The 20140-nt window shown below is 50.8% G+C and overlaps 1 protein-coding gene across 3 annotated transcripts; it reads right to left on the bottom strand.

Moving 5' to 3' along the window:
• Nucleotides 1–304: 304 nt before the first annotated feature.
• LOC113223378 (poliovirus receptor homolog) lies at nt 305–18427 on the bottom strand. 3 transcript variants are annotated; one of them, XM_026452841.1, is made up of 8 exons: nt 18167–18427; nt 14447–14794; nt 12181–12477; nt 8308–8425; nt 4589–4737; nt 3601–3759; nt 901–932; nt 305–503 (listed from the first exon to the last, which is right to left on the bottom strand). In XM_026452841.1, exons 1-8 carry the CDS (start codon nt 18243–18245, stop codon nt 432–434), a joined length of 1254 nt encoding a protein of 417 aa, XP_026308626.1. In that variant the 5' UTR covers nt 18246–18427; the 3' UTR covers nt 305–431. The 3 variants fall into 3 exon arrangements, with proteins under 3 accessions (XP_026308626.1, XP_026308627.1, XP_026308628.1); XM_026452842.1 differs by having other exon boundaries at nt 3736–3759; XM_026452843.1 differs by lacking the exon at nt 3601–3759.
• Between the last annotated feature and the right edge of the window lie 1713 nt (nt 18428–20140).

Here is a 20140-nt window from a genome sequence, read left to right as displayed (position 1 = left end):
TGCTCTGGTTGGCAGTACTTGCATGTTGTCACGTGTCGTTGCTGTGAGAATCAGGTGCTGCCTCTATGGCTCCACTGGGAGAGGGCAGCTGGAAGCCGGCACCTCATCTCTCCTGGAATGTGGGCTGTGCACCTGGAGCGTGGGCTGTGCACCTTTTCCCTGTGCTGATCTTAATCCCTATCTTTTTACTGTAACAAACTGTAACTGCGAGCCTAACAGCTTTCCTGAGTCTAGTGAGTCCCTCTAGCAAATGAACGGAGGGTGGTCTTGGAGACCTCTGAACTTGCATCTGCCCCCCTCGTTTTGGGGTCTGGCACAGGGAGGGAGGCTGGTCTCTTTGGAGGGGGTCTTCATCCATTGGGGCGGGGTCCAACTCTGGAGGCCCATGTCCTTGCAGCTCCAGTCTCTCTCCCTGCTCAGTCCCGACGGTGTCACCTTGTGCCCTCTGTCTGTGGATCCTGGGAAGAGCTGGCCTCTCTGCTCACATCTGAATAGGAGATATACTAGAAGAGGGTTTTCACACTTTAGTCTCCAGGCTCTTTTGAACAAAATCAAACATCTTCCCACCGAAGCCCAATGTGCAAAGAACGGCAGGCCCATCCCCTCCCCTCTCCCTGGAAGCCAGGGCAGTGCTTCTCAAGGTGTGGCCACGGGTGGAACTGAGGCGGGGTCGGGGGAGGGTGGATATTAAAATGCAGATTCCCTGGCCCTATCACAGACCAGACTGTCTGGGGCTGCGTCTTAGCAAACTCTACAGCGGATTCTGCCCAGCAGGAAGGGTTGGGAAATGCTGCTTGGGGCACCCGGAGAAAAGACCCAGGCTCCTGCGGGCATCTGGAGACATCTGGTCTGTAGTCTGTGCAGACCCCACACCCTCCTTAGCTCCAACACTGCACTTACCCCATTAGCCGAGACGCTGGCATACTCATTACCTGGGGAAATAGGAGGGCAAGTCGTCAGGAAGGCATAGTGCTGGGAAGCATGGGAAGAAGACATGCCTGGGTGTCAGGGCCCTGAAAATGTCAGGTTCTGCCTCTGCTATTACACGGGGGCGCCATTTCCCTTAATGGTATACACGTGTGAGACAGGGATGGCGGGGGTGCTCTGTAAGGATCTGGTCATCCAGTTATTCACTTGGTTATTAAATATCCATAAATATCGAGCCTGGGCTCTACAACCAGATGGATGGGTTCAAATTCCATCTCTGTCCTGTAGGAGCTGTGTCAACTTGGACAAGTGACTTAACCTCTCTGTGTTTCAGTTTCCTGGACTATTCAACAGGGGTGTATTTAGCAAATAGTACTTATTATTCAGCAAATGGTAAATGTCTATTTTGTGCCAGGTACATTCTAGGTGCTGGGGACACAGCTGTGAACAAGAGATAAAAATGCCTGTTCTTGGCCAGGCGTGGTGGCTCACGCCTGTAATTCCAGCACTCTGGGAGGCTGAGGTGGGCAGATTGCTGGAGTCTAGGAGTTTGAGACCAGCTTGGGCAACACAGCAAAACTCCATCTCTACTAAAAAAATAAAAAAATTAGCCAGGCGTGGGAGCGCATGCCTGTAATCCCAGCTACTCGAGAGGCTAGAATCACCTGAGCCTGGGAGGTTGAGGCTGCAGTGAGCCAAGATCACACAACTGCACTACTCCAGTCCGGGCAACAGAGTGAGATCTTGTCTCAAAAAGAAAAAAAGAACAAAAAACAAAAAACAAAAACCTGCTCTTGTGCAGTTTATGTTAATAATAACAATAATAGGCCGGGCGCGGTGGCTCACGCCTGTAATCCCAGCACTTTGGGAGGCCGAGGCGGGCGGATCACAAGGTCAGGAGATTGAGACCATGGTGAAACCCCGTCTCTACTACAAATACAAAAAATTAGCCGGGCGCGGTGGTGGGCGCCTGTAGTCCCAGCTACTCAGGAGGCTGAGGCAGGAGAATGGCGTGAACCCGGGAGACGAAGCTTGCAGTGAGCCGAGATTGCGCCACTGCACTCCAGCCTGGGGGACAGAGTGAGACTATGTTTCAAAAAAAAAAAAAAAGATAATAATAATAACAATAATAGTAATAATAGCAATAACAATCATAGCTAATCCATACCCGGTATGTGGCTTACAATGTGCCACCTGCTGTGTTAAGTGTTTTACTGTATTATTAGGTACTGTCACCCCATTTTACAGATGAGGAAACTGAGTCATACAGACTAAGCTATTTGCCTTTCGGTGACATCACTAATCAAGCAGTAGCTCGAGGGCCCAGATACAGGCAGTCTGGCTCTGGAGTTGACACACTGAATCATGCAGCAAACACTTCCTCGAGTGCCTCTTTTATGCCCAGCCCAGTGGTAGGTGGTCCTGGGGACATAGTCATGACAGTGACAGCCTCAGGTCTGCTCTCTTGGGGCTCACAGTCCACTGGGGAAGACAAACAAGTGCCCCACAGTGATGACCCAGAATGGGCAAGGCTGGGGTGGGAGAGCCTAGTGGATGCTTGGCCCATGCTTGGGGGTCAGGGAGGGCTTCCTGGACGAGGCAGCACCTGTTCGGGATGTGAGGGAGCAGCTTTGTTTAGTGGTTGAGGGAAAAGCTTGGTAGTCAAAGATCTGGCTTCTTCTCTCCATCAACCACTTTCCAGCTGTTTGACCAGGTAACTTCATCTCTCAAAGCAAATATTTCCTCCTCTGTAAAATGGGGCTCACGGGAGAACCACTTTGCTGGGTGATCCTTGAGGAGATTGTACAGGCCAGGTGTGGTGGCTCACGCCTGTAATCCCAGTGCTTTGGGAGGCTGTGGTGGGTGGATCACATGAGGCCAGGAGTTCGAGACCAGCCTGGCCAACATGGCAAAACCCCGTCTCTCCTAAAAATACAAAAATTAGCTGGGCACAGTGGTGCGTGCCTATAATCCCAGCTACTCGGGAGGCTGAGGCACGAGAATCGCTTGAACCTGGGAGGTAGAGGCTACAGTGAGCCAAGATCACACCACTGCACTCCAGCCTGGGCGACAGAGAGAGAGCCTGTCTCAAAAATAAATAAATATATAAATAATAAAAATAATTAGAAATTAAAATCAATGGGGTTATACACACAAAGTGGCACGTAGATGGTGCTCAGCAAAGTATCGCTCCTTTGATTACATAATTAGCTGGCGCACTTCACCAGAAGGAGCCACGGGAGGGTGCTCCTGGCAGGGGAAGGGCCTGTGCAAATCTCGAGGTGTGACAGCATCAGACCCTTTTAGAGCTGAGGATCAGAGGTGCCAGTTCCTGCCAACTTCTCCTAGTTCAACAAGGCAGATGGAGTAAGGCTGAGGGGTTAGGCATTATTTCACCCTCTATCCATCTGGCAGGGACTCCCACATCACCTGAATTAAATTCCAAAGTCCCTACCATGGCCTTAAGGCCCTATATCCTCTTCTCCTACTCTGTAAATAATATTTGTAAATGAACCAGTGAACAAGACTCCCTGGCTCTGCACCGTCATCGGTCAAATGGGGGAAACCTCATGGCAGTGGGGTGAGGATTCAGTGAAAGGCACATGGGAAGGACTCAGCACAGAGCCCAGCACATAGTAGGTGCTCAATTATGGCAGCTCTGGTGATGCTCACTCGAGGGAGACAGATGATGGTGCCAAAGGAACTCACAGGAATATCTGGACTGATAGAAATAAAGCCCGATCCCCAGGAGGGTCAGAAGAATCACGATTCCCAGAATCAGGAAGATGATGACGTTACTGGACATGCCTGAGTGCTCACTGGGAGGTCCCTCTGAAAGACAAGGAAACAGGTATTTAGGTAAGAAAACTCTTAGGGTTTATCTCTCATTCTTGAAATGGCATCTCGAATTTCCTTGGGGAGCCGCCACTCCACCTGCCTCAGTCTATTTAATTCAGGTGGACTGGATCCCACCCTCTGGTTCCTAGAATGGGACTTTGACACAGGCCTGGCCAATCAGAATATTCCATTCTCCCTGGCTGCCATGATTGGGTCATAGGTGGGCTGTGGCTTAAGCTGTGCCAATGAGAGCCAGCCCTGGGACTTTGGCTACAGTTATTGAAAGTGGTGTTTTTTTTTCCTCCTGCTGTTGCTATGCTGGTAGGATGTGAGCATGTCGCTGCTGAGGGCTATCTTGCTTCAAAGCCTGCCTGAGAATAAAGCCAGTATAACAAAAAGAGACAAGAGATGTACAAAATAAAAGTTTCTGGGTTACATGGTTGGAGCCCCTGGATCTAACCATACCTGAAGGTAAATTTTCAATACAGTCCTGTTTTGTTTGTTTTTTTGCTTAGACTACTTTGTGTTTCTGTCAATTGCAATTGATAGAGGTCTGCCTAATACATTTAGAAAGGCCTGAGTCCCTGAGAGAGAGGGACTCCACATCTATCCCAACCTGTGTGTGTGGAGGGAGTGTATCCAGGCAGTTGAACAACGGTACCAGTGGTATAGGTATGGAGTTAACAGGGGAGTACAACTGGCCCCACTGGTCCTTTTGTGAGAAGGCTTAGGAGAAGGATGGGAGCCAGAGAGCACTGCAGAGGGAACCCTGCCTCGACCTCTTCCTTTGGTCCCTGTTCTCCCGACCCAGGGAGTTCCTCACCTTTGACCTGGACGGTCAGTTCTGCCTGGCGAGCTCCTAGGGCATTGGTGACATTGCAGATGAAAGTTGTGTTGATTGGTTTGTCCACAGGACGGATCAGGAGCTGGGCGCCCTGGGCCACAGCGAAGGGTGGCAGGGGACCCATGGTCCTGGGAGCGACAGAAAGGTGAGGAGGTGGCCTCTGCTGCAGGTCCAGAGTGACAGTGATTGAGTACTCACTGCGTACCAGAAACCCTCACGCCCTCTATGGCATAAGCGGAGAGCAACTCTGGAGGCCCCCCAACTCTTCCCTTCCTCTCACGCCCACACCCAACCCATTAGCCAATCCTGTGGGCCCCGCCTTAAGATCTATCCACAATCCCACCGCTCCTCAGGGCTTCCAGGGCCACCTCCCTGCTCTGGTGCGGTGCATCCGGGCCCCCAGCAGCCGCCTCCACACTGGGCTCTGTTTCTGCCCTCGCCCCCTCATCTTTTCCCCACATGGCCACCAGAGGTCGCCTGTGAACCCTAAGTCCGTTCCCATCCCTCAGCTCAGCAACCTCTGGGGGCTCAGCCTGGCTCAGAGTTAAACCGAAGTCTTCTCCTGTCACAGGCCCCACATGATCTGGTCCCTGCTACCTCTGCCCACGTTTTCCATTACTTTCCGCTTTGCTCCCGCCTCTGCATCCACAGTGGCCTCCTTGTTGGTCCTCAAACTCTCCAGTTAGGTGTCCAGTGTGTTTGCTTATGCAGGGACTGATGGATAGAAATGGGTTTGCCCATGCTGTTCCCTCTGCCCCAGTGCTTTCCCCCCAGGTACCCGCAGAGCTCACCCTCATCTCCTTCAGGCCTCTGCTGGGATGTCACCTTAGTAACACCTCACTTGGCCACCCTATTTCAACTGCAAGGATCACCCTTCCCATTCCCTTCTCTATTTTCTTTTTTTTTTTGCGACAGGGTCTCACTCTGTCACCCAGGCTGGAGTGCAGTGACACCATCTTGGCTTACTGCAACCTCCATCTTCTGGGTGCATGGAATCTCCCCACCTCAGCCTCCTGAGTAGCTGGGACTACAGGTGCGTGCCACCACACCCGGCCAATTTTTGTATGTTTTTTGGTAGAGATGGGGTTTTGCCATGTTGGCCAGGCTGGTCTCGAACTCCTAGCCTCAAGTGATCCTTCCATCTCTGCCTCCCAAGGTGCTGGGATTACAGGCATGAGCCACGACACCTAGTCCCATTCCCTTCTCTGCTTTATCTTCTCCATGGTATTTATCACCATTGCATACACACTACACACTTTATGACTTTATCTTGCTTCTTGTTTCTTTCACCATTAGAATGGAAGCTCCATATGGGGAGGAAATTTGGTCTGTTTTATTGACCAGCGTATGTCGGTTAATTGCACCTGGCTTACTTACTACAGTAAGTAGTTAAGGAACACTGGTTTAATGGACAGAGGTGGAGGAGATGAAAGCATTGGGCTTTGGGTACTCTGCAGAGCTGGGATGCAAACGCAGCCATCCGGCTCAAGAGCCTGAATTGTGGCACTTTGAGGCAGGACAGTAAAGGCACCATCACACCAATTGAAAACTTTTGACCAGCAATTCCTTCCACTGACAACTGCTGACAAGTGACCACTGAGGATGGTCACCACCATGGCGTTTGCAGAGTTGAAAATGGAAAATGACATCTGTGTCCTCTACTGGGGACTGGTGAAATAACTGATGTCATCCACATATGTTGGAATCCCTTCCCTGCCCTTTGGGAGGCCCAGGCGAGAGGACTGCTTGAGTACAGGAGTTTAAGACCAGCCTGGGCAACATAGTGAGATCCTGTCTCTATTCTTAAATTTTCTTTTTGTTTTTAAAGTGATGGAATCCCAGCAACATTTAAAAAGGGGCCGGGTTAGCCAGGCGTGGTGGTGTGTGCCTATAGTCCCAGCTATCTGGGAGGCTGAAGCTGGAGGATTACTTGAGCCCAGGAGTTCAAGGCTGCAGTGAGCTGTGATTGTGCCACTGCATTCCAGCCTGAGCAACAGAGTGAGGTCCTGTCTCAAAAAAAAAAAAAAAAAAAAAAGGCAGGGGAGCTGGGGGTGCTCTGAAGTGCATAATATGATTGATGGATGAATAGAGGGACCGAAGGAGTCGCAGAAACATGATAAAGCACGGTAAAATGTTAGTGGGGGAATCCACATGGTGGAATCCTAAGTGCTCACTGGAAAATTCCTATGATTTTCTGTATGTTTGACAGTCTTCCTAATACAACATGGGGGAAAATGGAGTGTGGATCTATGTGCTTTGACATGGAAAGGTATTCACAAGATACAGGAAAAGTTTCAAAATTATATGTATAGCATAATTCCAGTCTTTGTTTAGAAACAGAGAGAAAAAAGACAGAAGGATGTATAATAAGGGGTCACTGGGTATTTCTGGAGGTGGCTGGGTACACTTGACTGTAGGTGCTTCTTTATTCTTTTTTTCTCATAACGAATTTGGTTGATATTTCTACAGTGGACACAAGTTACTTTTGTAATAAGGAAAAAGACGTAAGGCTGGGCGAGGTGGCTCATGCCTGCAATCCCAGCACTTTGGGAGGCTGAGGTGGGTTGATTGCTTGAGCCCAGGAGTTGGAGACCAGCCTGGGCAATGTGGCGAAACCCTGTCTCTGCAAAAAAATACAACGAAATTAGCTGAGTGTGGTGGTGTGTGCCTGTAGTCCCAGCTACTCAGGAGGCCGAGGCGGGAGGATCACCTGAGCCCAGGTAGGTCCAGGTTGCAGTGAGCTATGATCACACCGCTGCACTCCAGCCTTGGCGACAGAGTCCCTTCGTGAAAAAAAAAAGGTGGTTCAGTAAAATTATGTAAATTATGTATTATAAAATTATGTATTATCCCTTCGCCTTTTTCTTACCCTACTCTTGACCCTAGCTTCAGTACGAATCTGGGGAAATCTTATTGCTGTGAGCCTCAACTTTCTCATCTAGACAATGGGGATAGTACTTGGTCTGTCCAGAGATAACCAAGTAGGTTACACAAGGTGACAGTGAGGTGGTTACAGTCTAGAGCGGAGGTGTCCAATCTTTTGGCTTCCCTGGGCTGCATTGGAAGAAGAAGAACTGTCTTGGGCCACACATAAAATACACTAACACTAATGATAGCTGATGAGCTAAAAAAAATTTGAAAAAAAAAAAATCTCACAATGTTTTAAGAAAGTTTACAAATTTTGAGGCCTGCAGGTTAGACATGCTTGGCCAAGAGGCGGAGGACCAGCTTTGGAGCCAGGTGCTGATTCAAGGGCCGCTTCTGCCCTCTCGTGGCTGGTCTTTAACCTGGGCATGGCAACAGCTGCTGACTCTGCACAGCATGGGGTCACGTGGGATTCGGGGGAAGTACCCGGCACAGAGCAGGCACACCCCAAACAGCAGGTGCATCCACCAGCCAGGATTAAACCACCTGCTAGACGCCTCAACTGCAAAACAGAGATGCTCCCCACTGGGCATCTCTTCCCTCCTCTTTTTTTCTTTTCTGAATCCCCCTGCTCTCTTATACCAAGAGTCCAGGCCCCCAGCCTCTCCTCCCTCAGACCCAGGGGTCCAGGCCCAGTCCCTCCTCCCTCAGTCCCAGGAATCCAGGCCCCCAGTCCCTTCTCCCTCAGACCCAGGGGTCCAGGCCCAGCCCCTCCTCCATCAGACCCACAAATCCACACCCCCAGCCCCTCCTCCCTGAGACTCAGGACTCACGTGCTCCAGTTGTAGCCTGTGGGCTCCGGGTTGCTGCGAGCGTCGCAGGTCAGGGTGGCCTCATTCTGGCTGAGGTACCAGTTGTTATCATAGCCAGAGAAGGATACCTCTGGGGGGTCTGCAGGAAATGGACACAGAGGTTCAGAGACAGGGAGCCTTTGGGGAGCCAAGGGCTACATGGGATTCACATCACTGCAGGAAAAGGCCTGGGGATATCTGGAAAACAGCAGGCGCTGGAGAGGCCTAGGAGGAGTCTAGGGAGATGGGGTGCCACAGAGAGCAGAAGCCTGGGAGTCTTTGGTCAGTGGGCACATGGAGAGGGCTTCTGAGGACCTGCTTTTCTGCACTAGCTTTCCTGGGTAGCCTGGACCAGGTATGTCTTGGGTGTGCTGCAGGAAAAGGCCTCCTCCTTTTCTCACTCACAGGCAATGACCACTCATAACACACGGCAGTGTTTTCAAGGCTCCGACAAGTCCTGCGGGAAAAAGTCCTGCGGGAAAAAGTCCTGGATAACCCTGCTCTAGGCTGCTGCTCAGCCATCCCAGATGTGATTTCAACGTCCTCAGGGGGCAGGCCAATGGGACAGGGTTTTTTGGGGGCTGAGGGGTAGGAGTCAGTGCAGATCTCCTCCTCCTCGCTCAGACCCAGTGACAGTGTTGAGGGACTCCAGTATAGACAGTACCTGAGGGAATCTGTGTACCACTTGCCTGGTGGGGGAGTAGGCAGTATAGACAATGACGGGAGGAACAGTATGAATGATGCCTAGAAGAGCTTGTGTGGATATTACTGATGGCCTCAGTGTAGACAGGGTGTTGGAATATTACAGCAGATGCTATATTGTCAGGCCAGTGTTGAAATGTTGTGGTGGGGGTGAGATCACCCCCACGTATACAGTGTGTCCCCGGGAGTTGGTGAAATTAAGACAGGCCCTGTGTGTGTGTGTGTGTAGACAGTATTTGGATGAGCCAGTGTAGACGATGTGGGAGCTTAGTCTAGTTGTCCAATGTGGCACTTACTGGCCACATGTGACTACTGAGCACTCGAAATATAGCCAGGCTGAAATACACACCATATTTCAAAGGCTTTACTAGGGCAAAATAAATGGGAAAGATCTTAAGAATAATTAAAAAAACAATTACAAGTTGAAATAATATTTTGGGTATATTGGGGTACGTAAAGGCAATTATTAAAATTAATTTTGGCCAGGCACAGTGGCTCATGCCTGTAATCCCAGTACCTTGGGAGGTTGAGGCAGGAGGATCAGTTGAGCCCAGGAGTTCGAAACCGTCTGGGAAACATAGGGAGATCCTGTCTCTACAAAAAATTTAACAAGGCCAGGTGTGGTGGCTCACATCGGTAATCCCAGCACTTTGGGAGGCCAAGGTATGTGGATCATGAGGTCAGGAGTTTGAGACCAGCCTGGCCAACATGGTGAAACCCCGTCTCTACTACAAATACAAAAATTAGCCAGGCACTGTAGCCAGGGCCTGTGATCCCAGCTACTCGGGAGGCTGAGGCAGGAGAATCGCTTGAACCTGAGAGGCGGAGGCTGCAGTGAGCTGATATCACGCCACTGCACTCTAGCATGGGTGACAGAGCAAGACTCTATCACACACACACACACACAAAATTAGCTGGGCATGGTGTCACACGCCTGTAGTCCCAGCTAACTCAGGAGACTGAGGCTGAGGTGGGAGGATGACTTAAGCCTAGGAGGTTGAGGATACAGTGAGCCATGCCACTGCACTCCAGTCTGGATGACCGAGTAAGACACCGTCTCAAATAAATAAATAGATAAATAAATAAACAAATAAATTTCATCTCTTTTTTTTCTTTTTTTGTTTTTGAGACGGAGTCTTGCTCTGTTTCCCAGGCAGGAGTGCAAAATGGCACAATCTCGCTCACTGCAACCTCTGCCTCCCAGGTTCAAGTGATTTTCCTGCCTCAGCCTGGCCAGTAGCTGGGATCACAGACACCCGTTACCATGCCTGGCTAAATTTTGCATTTTTTAGTAAAGACGGAGTTTTACCACATTGGTCAGGCTGGTCTTGAATGCCTGACCTCAGGTGAGCCACCTGCCTTAGCCTCCCATAGTGCTGGCGTGAGCCACTGTGCCTGGCCTCTTTCTTTTAATTTTTTTAATGGGGTGGCTACTGTAGAATTTAAAATCCTACATGCAGCTTGCGTGCTATTTCTGTTAGACAGCACTGGTTAGAGAGTCCCTGGGGCTGTCAGTGGAGATAAACGTGTGGGTGTCAATGTCGATGATGCCGTGAGGGCGCTGGTGGAGGTAACGCTGTGCAGGAGAACCAGGACAGATGCTGTCAGGGGGCTGTGCAGACAGAACACAAGGAGGCCAGTGTGGTGATGTGGGGCGAGACTCCATAGCCTGTAAGTGCGCCAGTGTAGACAACATTGGGCAGAGGAGCATAGAGACTACACTGGGGGACTCTGGAGACACTGCTGAGGGGAGCCAGCACAAACAATGTGGGAAGATCAATGCAGCCAGCACCCGGCAGAGACGGTCGATCATGGCTCGGGGAGCTGGTCGATACAATGTGGGAGGTGAATGGAGACAGTTCTCCAGGGAGTCAGTGTAGACAGTGTCGAGAGGCACTTTAGAGAGTGCCCAGGAGAACCAGTGTAGAAAAAGTGGGGTGTTTATGTAGACAGTGGTCATAGGAGCCAGTGTAGACACCATGGGAGACAGTGAAAACACCCCACAGCTGATGGCCGAAATAGCTGGTGTAGACAATGGGGATAGTGCTGTCTGTGGCCCAGAAGAGCCAGTGTAGACAATGGTAAGGCAGTGTAGAAAATGGACAAGGGGCCAGGTGCAGTGGCTCACGCCTGTAATCTCAGCACTTTGGGAGACTGGGGTGGGAGGATCACTTCAGCCTAGGAGTTTGAGACCAGCCTGGGCAACACAGCAAAACTCTCTCTACAAAAAATTGTAAAATTAGCTGGGCATGGTGCCTGTACCTGTAGTCCCAGTTACTTGGGAGGCTGAGGGAGGAGGATCCCTTGAGCCTGGAAGGTTGAGGCTGTAGGAGCCATGATCATGCCCCTACACTCCAGCCTGGGTGACAGAGTGAGACCCTGTCCAAAGAAAAAAAAAAAGGCCGGGCATGGTGGCTCATGCCTGTAATTCCAGCACACTTTGGAAGGCTGAGGCAGGCAGATCACCTGAGGTCAGGAGTTCGAGACCAGCCTGGCCAACATGGTGAAACCCTGTCTACTAAAAATACAAAAATTAGACAGGTGTGGTGGCATGCACCTGTAATCCCAGCTATTTGGGAGGCTGAGGTAGGAGAACCACCTGAACTTGGGAGGCAGAGGTTACAGTGAGCCGAGACTGTGCCACTGTACTCCAGCCTGGGTGACAGAGGGAGACTTTATTTCAAAAAAAAAAAAAAAAAAAGAAAGAAAGAAAGAAATGGACAAGGGAGTGGGTGTAGACAAGAAGGGAGGCAGTGCTGATCGTGGCCAGGAGAACTAGTGTAGCAATGTGGGGAAGGTCATTGTGGATAGTTGCCTGGGGAAGCAGGTGTAGGCAGTTTGGGGGCAGTGTAGACTGTGCTCAAGGGAGTCAATAGAGTGTGGGGTATCCACGCAGACAGTGGCTAGAGAAGCCAGGGCAGACAATCTGGGTACCAGCATTGACTATGGCCCGAGTAAACTGGTGTAGGCAATAGGGACAGTGTTGTTTATGGCCCAGGGGAGCTGGTGCAGACAATGGTCGTGTAGACAGGAGTCAGGGGAGCCAGTGCAGATGAAGGAAGCAATGCCTACAGTGCCTTGGGGAGTCAGTGTAGACAGTGCTGGGGGCAGCCCGGCAGGGGATCTTGCCGTCACTGACTCAGGCACACTCACAGTAGACGGTGAGGTTCACAGTCAGCAGCTGAGGCTTCTCAAAGCTCTCGTGCTCCACCTTGCAGGTCACACTCTTGCCGTCCACCTGGCTTGAGGGCACCAAAATCCAGAGGCTGGTGACAGTGACTGTGCCAGACAGGAACCCTGGCGCCTGGCTGGTATTGGGCATCCCGCCCAGGTCTGAGTGCCAGGTGATGTGGGCTGGCGGGCGACCCCCTGTGGAGACGCAGCGGGCCACGGGCACCGGCTTTCCAGTGAGCTGGACCTTCTGAACCTCAGCTGTGTTTTGGGGCTTGGCTGGGAAGAGGAACAAAAGCAACAGGTCATCCAATGAACCTGTGGCAGAAGGAGGCATTCATTAAGGGTACCGGATGGCATGGTGGCTGGGCGGGGTGGCTCATGCCTATAATCCCAGAACTTTGGGAGGCTGAGGTGGATGGATCACTTGAAGTCAGGAGTTCAAGACCAGCCTGGCCAACATGGGGAAACTGTCTCTACTAAAAATTAGCCAGGGTGTGGTGGCACACACCAGTAATCCCAGTTACTTGGGAGGCTGAGGCCAGAGAATTGGTTGAACTCAAGAGGTGGAGGTTGCAGTGAGCCAAGATTGTCACTGCTCTCCAGCCTGGGTGACAGAGTGAGATTCTGTCTCAAAAAGAGAAAAAGAAAAAAAAAAAAAAGGATACAGGATAGCATGGTTTAAACCCCAGCTGTGTCCCTAAGCAGCTGGGTGGTCTTGTGCAAGTCTGTGCCTCAGTTTCCTTGTCTGTCGACAGGGGTAATGATGGCACTATAGGCAATGAGAATATGCAGGTAAAGCTCTCAGAATGGCACATAAGTGCTCCATAAATACTGTTTGCTGGAAAGTGCTGGGGCCCGGCAGTGACCAAAATAGCCCTGGTTCTGCCCTCATGGGTACAGTCCAAGGGGGCAGACAGACTCTTTCCTAGGCAGTGATGACTCGGAGAGGGCAGGGCGGGGAAGGGGAAACCCAAAGGGGGTTATCCTAGTCTGGGGCTCAGTGGAGGAGAGGAAGCCTGAGCTCTGAAGTTGAGAAGGGAAGTGACTTGCCCACGGTGACACAGCTGTAAGCAGCAGAGCTAGGCTTTCCCATAAGGTCTGTCTGACTCCAAAACCACCTTGACCATCTCTTAATCATCATCCTGGTGATTCCCAAACCTGGAACTTGCTTCCCCATCATTACCTGTATTATTTACTGAAGATTTCTCCTTAACTTGACTCGCTGTTTCTGTTTTACCTCATCCTAAACCATGATACCTGGAATCCCAGGCTTGCTGGAGCGACAAGAGCTGCCTGTGGTTAGGTGTTGTGTGCCAGGCACAGTTCCAAGCCCTTGACATTTCATGAGTTTCTCATGCACAGGCCTGGAATAGTTCTTGGCACATAAGCTTAAAAAAACCAAAACAGAACAAAACAAAAACAAGCGTGGTGGCACATTCCTGTAATTCCAGCTACAGGGAGGCAGGAGCATCCGTTAGCACAGGAGTTCCAGGCTGCAGTGAGGACCTACCTTGACCACACCACTGTACTCCAGCCTGGGCGACAGAGCTAAACTCCGGCTCAGAAAAAAAAAACAGGGTCAGTTTTTTTGACTCCTCATGGTGATCCCCATCCCACAGATGAGGAAACTGAGGCACAGAGACTTCTTGCTCAAGTTCCAAGAGGAGGGCCTCATGGAGCTCATGAAAATGGAAGCAGATTCCCTCCTCTTTTGGGTATCAGGATCCTTGCTTTCCTGTCTGTCTGTTTCAACTTTCTCCTTTTTCACCAAATAAAGTAACAGTAACTGACAGCTCTAAGGGGCTCACATGGGCCAGCGGTGAAGCTCTAAGGCTGCACCGGGACACTCAGGACAGCTTTCCAAGGGTGATGCTATTGTCACCAACCCTTTTACAGATGAGGAAAGGAGGGACCCAGACAAGGACACCCAGGCCTCCTCCCTTCCTTTTGGGTCCCCTCCCAGCTCCCTTTCCAATATACCCCTCCCTCTCCCTCAGGGCGTTCTAACCCGAGGCTTGGGGGTCCTTACTCCCGGAGATCTTTGCTCCCTTCCTGCCCTGCAGCCCCCCCCCCCCCGCGCCCCCCCCCCCCCCACCCCCATCATTGCGCTGCCCCTCCTTTTGTGCCCAGGGAATCTGCTGTGGAGGGAATCTCCCTCCCTCCCTGGCCTCCCCACTCTTTGCTGACTTCCCTGATCCTCCCACCAAGTCGCCTTTCATTCAGCCTCCCCAAAACCCCTGCTCACCAAGCACTCGGAGCCAGATATCCACGCTCCTGCTGCCCTGTGGGAACGTGACGAACAGGCAGGTGTAGTTGCCTTCATCCTCCACGCGCAACCCGAACATCCTCAATGAGGCATCCCGCAGCTCTGTGCCCAGTCTGGCGGCCACGAATTCCAGGCGTTTGGGCTCCGAATAGTTGGGGCCCTGCGTTTGGTGGAAGACGGCCATGCTGCCGGATTCACCATGCCGCGACCAAGTCAGCTGTGACACGTGCGTCACCTCCATGCCGGGCACCTGTAGGTAGCAGGGCAGCGTCACGGAGTCGCCCAAGAAGCCGGGCACCTGGGTGGGCGCCTGCACGACGACGTCCCCTGCGGAGAACCGAAGAGAAGGTGTCAGACCCGGTGTGTTCCTGGGCTAGATAGTGAGGGGCTCCGGGAGCCCGGGCACCTGGGCGTGTGCACGCCGAGGCCCTGGAGCCCTGGTGGATGGTGGGGTGTGGGGGGAGGGGGGACTGGGGCACTAGTTGGGGTCGAGGCAGGCAAGGAGGGTAAGGGCGTCCGGGATGGTCTGCAACTTGGCCGTGCTCCTTCACTTTGGCTGTTTATTACCATATTTCTTCTATTATTACCGTATTTCCCTCAATCTCAACATCACTGATTTAAAAAATTGTGGTAAATATTGTGGTTAAAAAAATAAATTTACCATTTAAGCCATTTAAAGCATACAGTTCAGTGGCACTACGTACATTTCAAGATGTTGTGCAACCGTCACCATTATACAGCTCCAGAACTTTTTCTTTTCTTTTTTTTGAGACGGAGTCTCGCTCTGTCGCCCAGGTGGAGTGCAGTGGCACGATCTCTGCTCACTGCAAGCTCTGCCTCTGGGGCTCAAGCGGTTCTCCTGCCTTAGCTTTCCGTGTAGCTGGATGACAGGCTCCCGCCACCACACCTGGCTAATTTTTTAATTTTTTTTTTTAGCAGAGATGGGGTTTCACCATGTTGGCCAGGCTGGTCTTGAACTCCTGGCCTCAAGTGATCCTCCTGCCTCGGCCTCCCAAAGTGCTGGGATTACAGGTGTGAGCCACCGCACCTGGCCCAGAACTTTTCATCACACCGGTATCTTAGCTTTCACATACGATGACTGTCATTATTTACAGCACAATTGCCATTAGGGGTTAGAATACCCCCAATGTAGAAAATGGGGAGAAATCCTGGGTCTTCAAATCCATGAAAGGAGTATTACTACTCTGGGTGGATCCTGGTCGGAAGAATGTGGAGGACCGTGGCACAAGAGGAAGGTAATTATAGTGAGGCTTCATGTCGGTTACTTAACCTGTCTGATTCTTTCTCCTAGTTTGTAAAATGAGACTTAGAACAGTGCACACTCACAGGGTGCTGACACAGATCGGGGCTATTCTGGGTGCTTCACATATATTTTGGCATTTAATCCTGAAGTAGCCCCCTGAGGCAAGCACTACTGTTAACATAATTTTACAGACAGGGAAACTGACACAGAGTATAACGTCCTCCAAGTCATACAGAGGTTTAGTGGCAGAGGTAGGATTTGAACTTGGGTGGTCAGAGACTGACCTCTAATCCCCCAGGTCCTATATAAAAATCTTTCTGCCAAGGGCCCTAGCACATAGTAGGTCCTCAACATGTGTCAGCGCTTATTGACACTAATAAACATAGTCCTATGCATTCTTTTTTATTTTTTTATTATTTTTATTTATATATTTTTTTGTGTGTGCGGTATTTATTTCAAATGTTTGTTAAAACAGCACTGTTATTTCTCAGGACAAGATCAAAGATCACCTCCCGCAGAAGCTTGGGAACTATGTACAGAACTTTATAGAACAAAGGCAATACTTTAGCTTAAGCCTGTCTGCTGACCAGAGAATGGAATTCTGCGTGGACTCAAGGAACAAAAGGAAACTAGGCAGGGAGAGGGAAGAAAAGTGCCCATCTGAATCAAACTTCAGCTGCCATCAGGGCACATCTTCTGGTGGTCACAGATTGTACGCTGTTTTTTGGAAGATTCGGGTTCAGCACAGGATTCCATTTGTCTACTTGGCTATACCCCCGGCTGAGATGCCATGAGGTTGATGTCACTCAAGTTCCTGGCCAGCCAAACTCCGGCAGCAAAGAGTCCCAAATTTAGTATCAAGTTCCTTCAGAAGTCATTCCTATCAGTGGCAAAGCGGTAGACGCCCCAAAGCCAATCTCCCACGTTGTCCAGTATTTCGGGAGTTTCATTAGCCGAGCCAGCAGCGCTTACCCGGACCCGCAGGAAGCCATAGTAGGAAGCTTCGCATGGGCCTTGGTGGAGGTTTCTTTTTTCTTTTTAAATTTTTATTTAGCTAATTATTTTTGTAGAGATGGGGTCTTGCCATGTTGCCCAGGCTGGTTTTGAATTCCTAAGCTCAAGTGATCCTCCCATCTCAGCTTCCCAAAGTGTTGGGATTACAGGCATGAGCCACTGCGCTTGGCTGCAATCAGCCTGGGCAGCATAGCGAAACCCTATCTCTACCAAAAATACAAAAAAAATCGCCAGGTGTGGTGGTGAGCACCTATAATCCCAGCTACTCCAGAAGCCATAGTGAGAGGATCACTTGAGCCTGGGAAGTCCAGGTTGCAGTGAGCCGGGATTGTGCCACTGCACTCCAGCCTGGGCAACAGAGCAAGACCCTGTCTCTCTCTCTCATACACACACACATACACGCACACACACAATAAATATATATATACACACACAAAATATATAAATAAATAAAATATATATTATTTACTTATTAAATGTATAATAAAATATATATTATTTATTATATAGATAACATGTATGTTATAAATATATTTAATATTTACTAAGAAATATATTGTACATTATGATATCATATATTGTTAATTACATACATAAGATATAGAATTATATATTATTATAATATATAATAATAATATATAATATATATATTTATCAGAAGTTTGAGACCAGCCTGGCCAACATGGTGAAATCCTGTCTCTGCTAAAAATACAAAAATATTAGCCAGGAATGGTGGCACATGTCTGTAATCCGAGCTACTCGGGAGGCTGAAGCAGGAGAATGGCTTGAACCCGGGAGGAGGAGGCTGCAGTGAGCCAAGATCAGGACACTGCACTCCATCCTGGGTGATGGAGTGAGACTATCTCAAAATTAAAAAAAAAAAAAAAAAAAAGAATGAATGAATGGCCAGTCCCTTGGAGTCAGACACTGGGGGTCAGAGGGGTAATGGTGTCAAGTGTCACCCACTGTCCTCCTCCCCAACATCAACCATCCTCTCTGTCCAGACCCAGCCCGCCAGCAGGCTGCTGGGTTATGGCCTGGGTGTGCTGAGCAGGAACCTGGATAAGGTAATCCCGCATGAGTCACCACCTGCTAATTTTCCGAGATTCTCTTGCCTTTTTTGGGAAATGTCCGCACCTAACTCCATCCCCTTTCCGAGGGGCCCAGAGGAGGGTCTTGTGCCCACCCTGTGTTGCTGCCAATTTCGAGGAACTTCTAAACCCAACTCCGACCGCTCTCCGGATGGCTACGAGGACGGTCCTGCCCTCGCCCCGTGTTCCTTCCAACTCCGGGGCAGAGATGGGGGGTGGGTGGCGCCGGGCGGCGCCGTCATCTTCGGGGACCCAGGGGGCCAAGTACCCGGCTTGGATGCGGGGCTGGGAGCGAAAGAGAGGCCGCCGGACTGCGCGGAGGTCACTCACCGGTTCCTGGGGGTGGCCAGGACAGCACCAGTAGCGTCAGTAGCAGCGGAGGCCATGCGACGGCCATGGTTCGGGCCATGCCAGTTGCTCCGGGCAGCTGGGCCTCCGGCGGGCGCCTCCTTCTCGCTTCCCGGCGCCCGCTTGCTCTGCCGCGGCCGCTGCGAGTCCAGCTCCCGGAGCTCGGGTCCTGGAATCCCCGGGGGGCCGCTCCGTCAGTGCCTGGGGTGGGAAGGGGAATACCCACTTCTTCAAATTCCAGACCAGTGAGCTGAGGGGAGTTGGCGGCGAGTCCCCTCAGGCGCGGGGGCGTCACCCAGGCTGCGCCCCCTCCACGCCCCGGCGCGCCTGCGCAGGTCTCTCCCGACGCTCAGTCCGGCTACAGACGCGTGCTCGCTCCCTCAGCGCGCACTAGAAGAGGCGGCTTCCCGTGTGAGGACGCCCACATCCCAGGTGAGGAAACGGAGGCACGCGGAGAGATTCAGCAACTTACTAACGGCTCGCGGTTACCGAGTGGCAGAGCTGAGGTTCCAACTCGTGATGGGACAGATCCTGAGCCCGCCAGGCTCTCTTTCCACCCAGCCTAAACCCATGGGCTTTGGGGTCAGACAAGACCTGGGCTCATGTTGAGCAAGTGGTTTCTCCTCGAGGGCCCTCAGATTCTTTATCTGAAAAATGGGCATAGTAGGGCGCGGTGGCTCAGCAATTTGGGAGACTGAGGCGGAAGGACTGTGTGAGCCCAGGAGTTAGAGGTCACGGTGAGCCACCATCGCGCCACCGCACTACAGCTTGGGTGACAGAGCCAGACCTGTCTCAAAAAAAAAAAAAAAAAAAAAAAAAAAGGTGGGGGGCTGGGGCTGGGGCGCAGTGGCTGACCCCTGTAATCCCAGCACTTTGGGAGGCCGAGGCAGGAGGATCAGCTGAGGTCAGGAGTTCAAGGCCAGCCTGGCCAACATGACACAAACCCATCTTTACTAAAAATACAAAAATTAGCTGGCATGGTGGCACATGCCTGTAATCCCAGCTACTAGGAAGGCTGAGACAGGAAAATCACTTGAACCTGGGAGGTGGAGGTTGCAGTGAGCTGAGATAGGGCCTCTTCACTCCAGCCTGGGCGACAGAGTGAGACTCCGTCTCAAAAAACAAAAAAAGAAAAAAGGGCATACTAACAGCACTTACCTCACAGGGTAATCTGTAAAACTTAAACAAGAAACTGCTTAGCTCAATTTCAGGGATATAGTTTATACTAAATAAAAAGCAGGTATTGCAACAATAGCAGCAGTGGCAGTGAAATTATTGTTGCTTTACAGTTGCCATCAAATAATAATGTTCATGAGAATGGTCATTCATTCATTCTTCACTCAACGTATATTTATTGAGCCAGTCAGTATCCCAGGCACTGGGGATACAGCAGAAAATAAGACAGACAAAAATCTCTGCCTTTAATGAAGACCGTGTTCTAGTGGAGGGAAACAGACCATAAACAGATTAATACCAGAACTCCAGCAGGTCTGGGGGAGATAAGGGTTATAGACCAACCTGCAGTAGGGAGAGGGGAGGAGGGAGGGAGGAAGGGAGGCGGAGAGAAACAGAAGGAGGGAGGGAGAGAGAGAGAAATAGAAACAGAGAGACACACTCAGAGGTAAGGGCTGGGAGACAGAGACAGAGAGAGATTGAAAGAGATAGAGACACAGCATAGACAGAGCGAGATGAGATTCAAATGAGAGGTGACAGAGAGACTCAGAAAGTCAAACCCTAAGAGAGAGAACCCAAGAGACTTCCTGGTCCCCAGAGGTGTCTGTCCTGGCCAGGGTCTCCATGAGGCTGACTAACAGCTCTGGTCCCTGTTCTCTGACATCCTTATATCCTTTTTATTTTTATTTTTTTTTTAGACAGGGTCTCACTGTTTCACTGAGGCTGGAGTGCAGTGGCGCCATCATTGCTCATTGCAGCCTCTACCTCCTGGGCTCAATTCCC

Source organism: Piliocolobus tephrosceles, unplaced genomic scaffold (genome assembly GCF_002776525.5).
Source record: "Piliocolobus tephrosceles isolate RC106 unplaced genomic scaffold, ASM277652v3 unscaffolded_41125, whole genome shotgun sequence".
Lineage (NCBI taxonomy): Eukaryota > Metazoa > Chordata > Mammalia > Primates > Cercopithecidae > Piliocolobus > Piliocolobus tephrosceles.
The sequence above is the reverse complement of the archived record's forward strand: the minus strand, read 5'-3'. Positions and strand labels throughout refer to the sequence as shown.

Coding starts and splice junctions, on each gene's coding strand:
- LOC113223378 (XM_026452841.1), bottom strand. CDS start 18,245: ATGGCCCGAACCATGGCCGTCGCATGGCCTCCGCTGCTACTGACGCTA. Junction 3,760..4,588: donor ACTGACCGTCCAGGTCAAAG/GTGAGGAACTCC, acceptor CTTGTCTTTCAG/AGGGACCTCCCAGTGAGCAC. Junction 504..900: donor CCAGCGTCTCGGCTAATGGG/GTAAGTGCAGTG, acceptor ACCCTCTTCTAG/TATATCTCCTATTCAGATGT.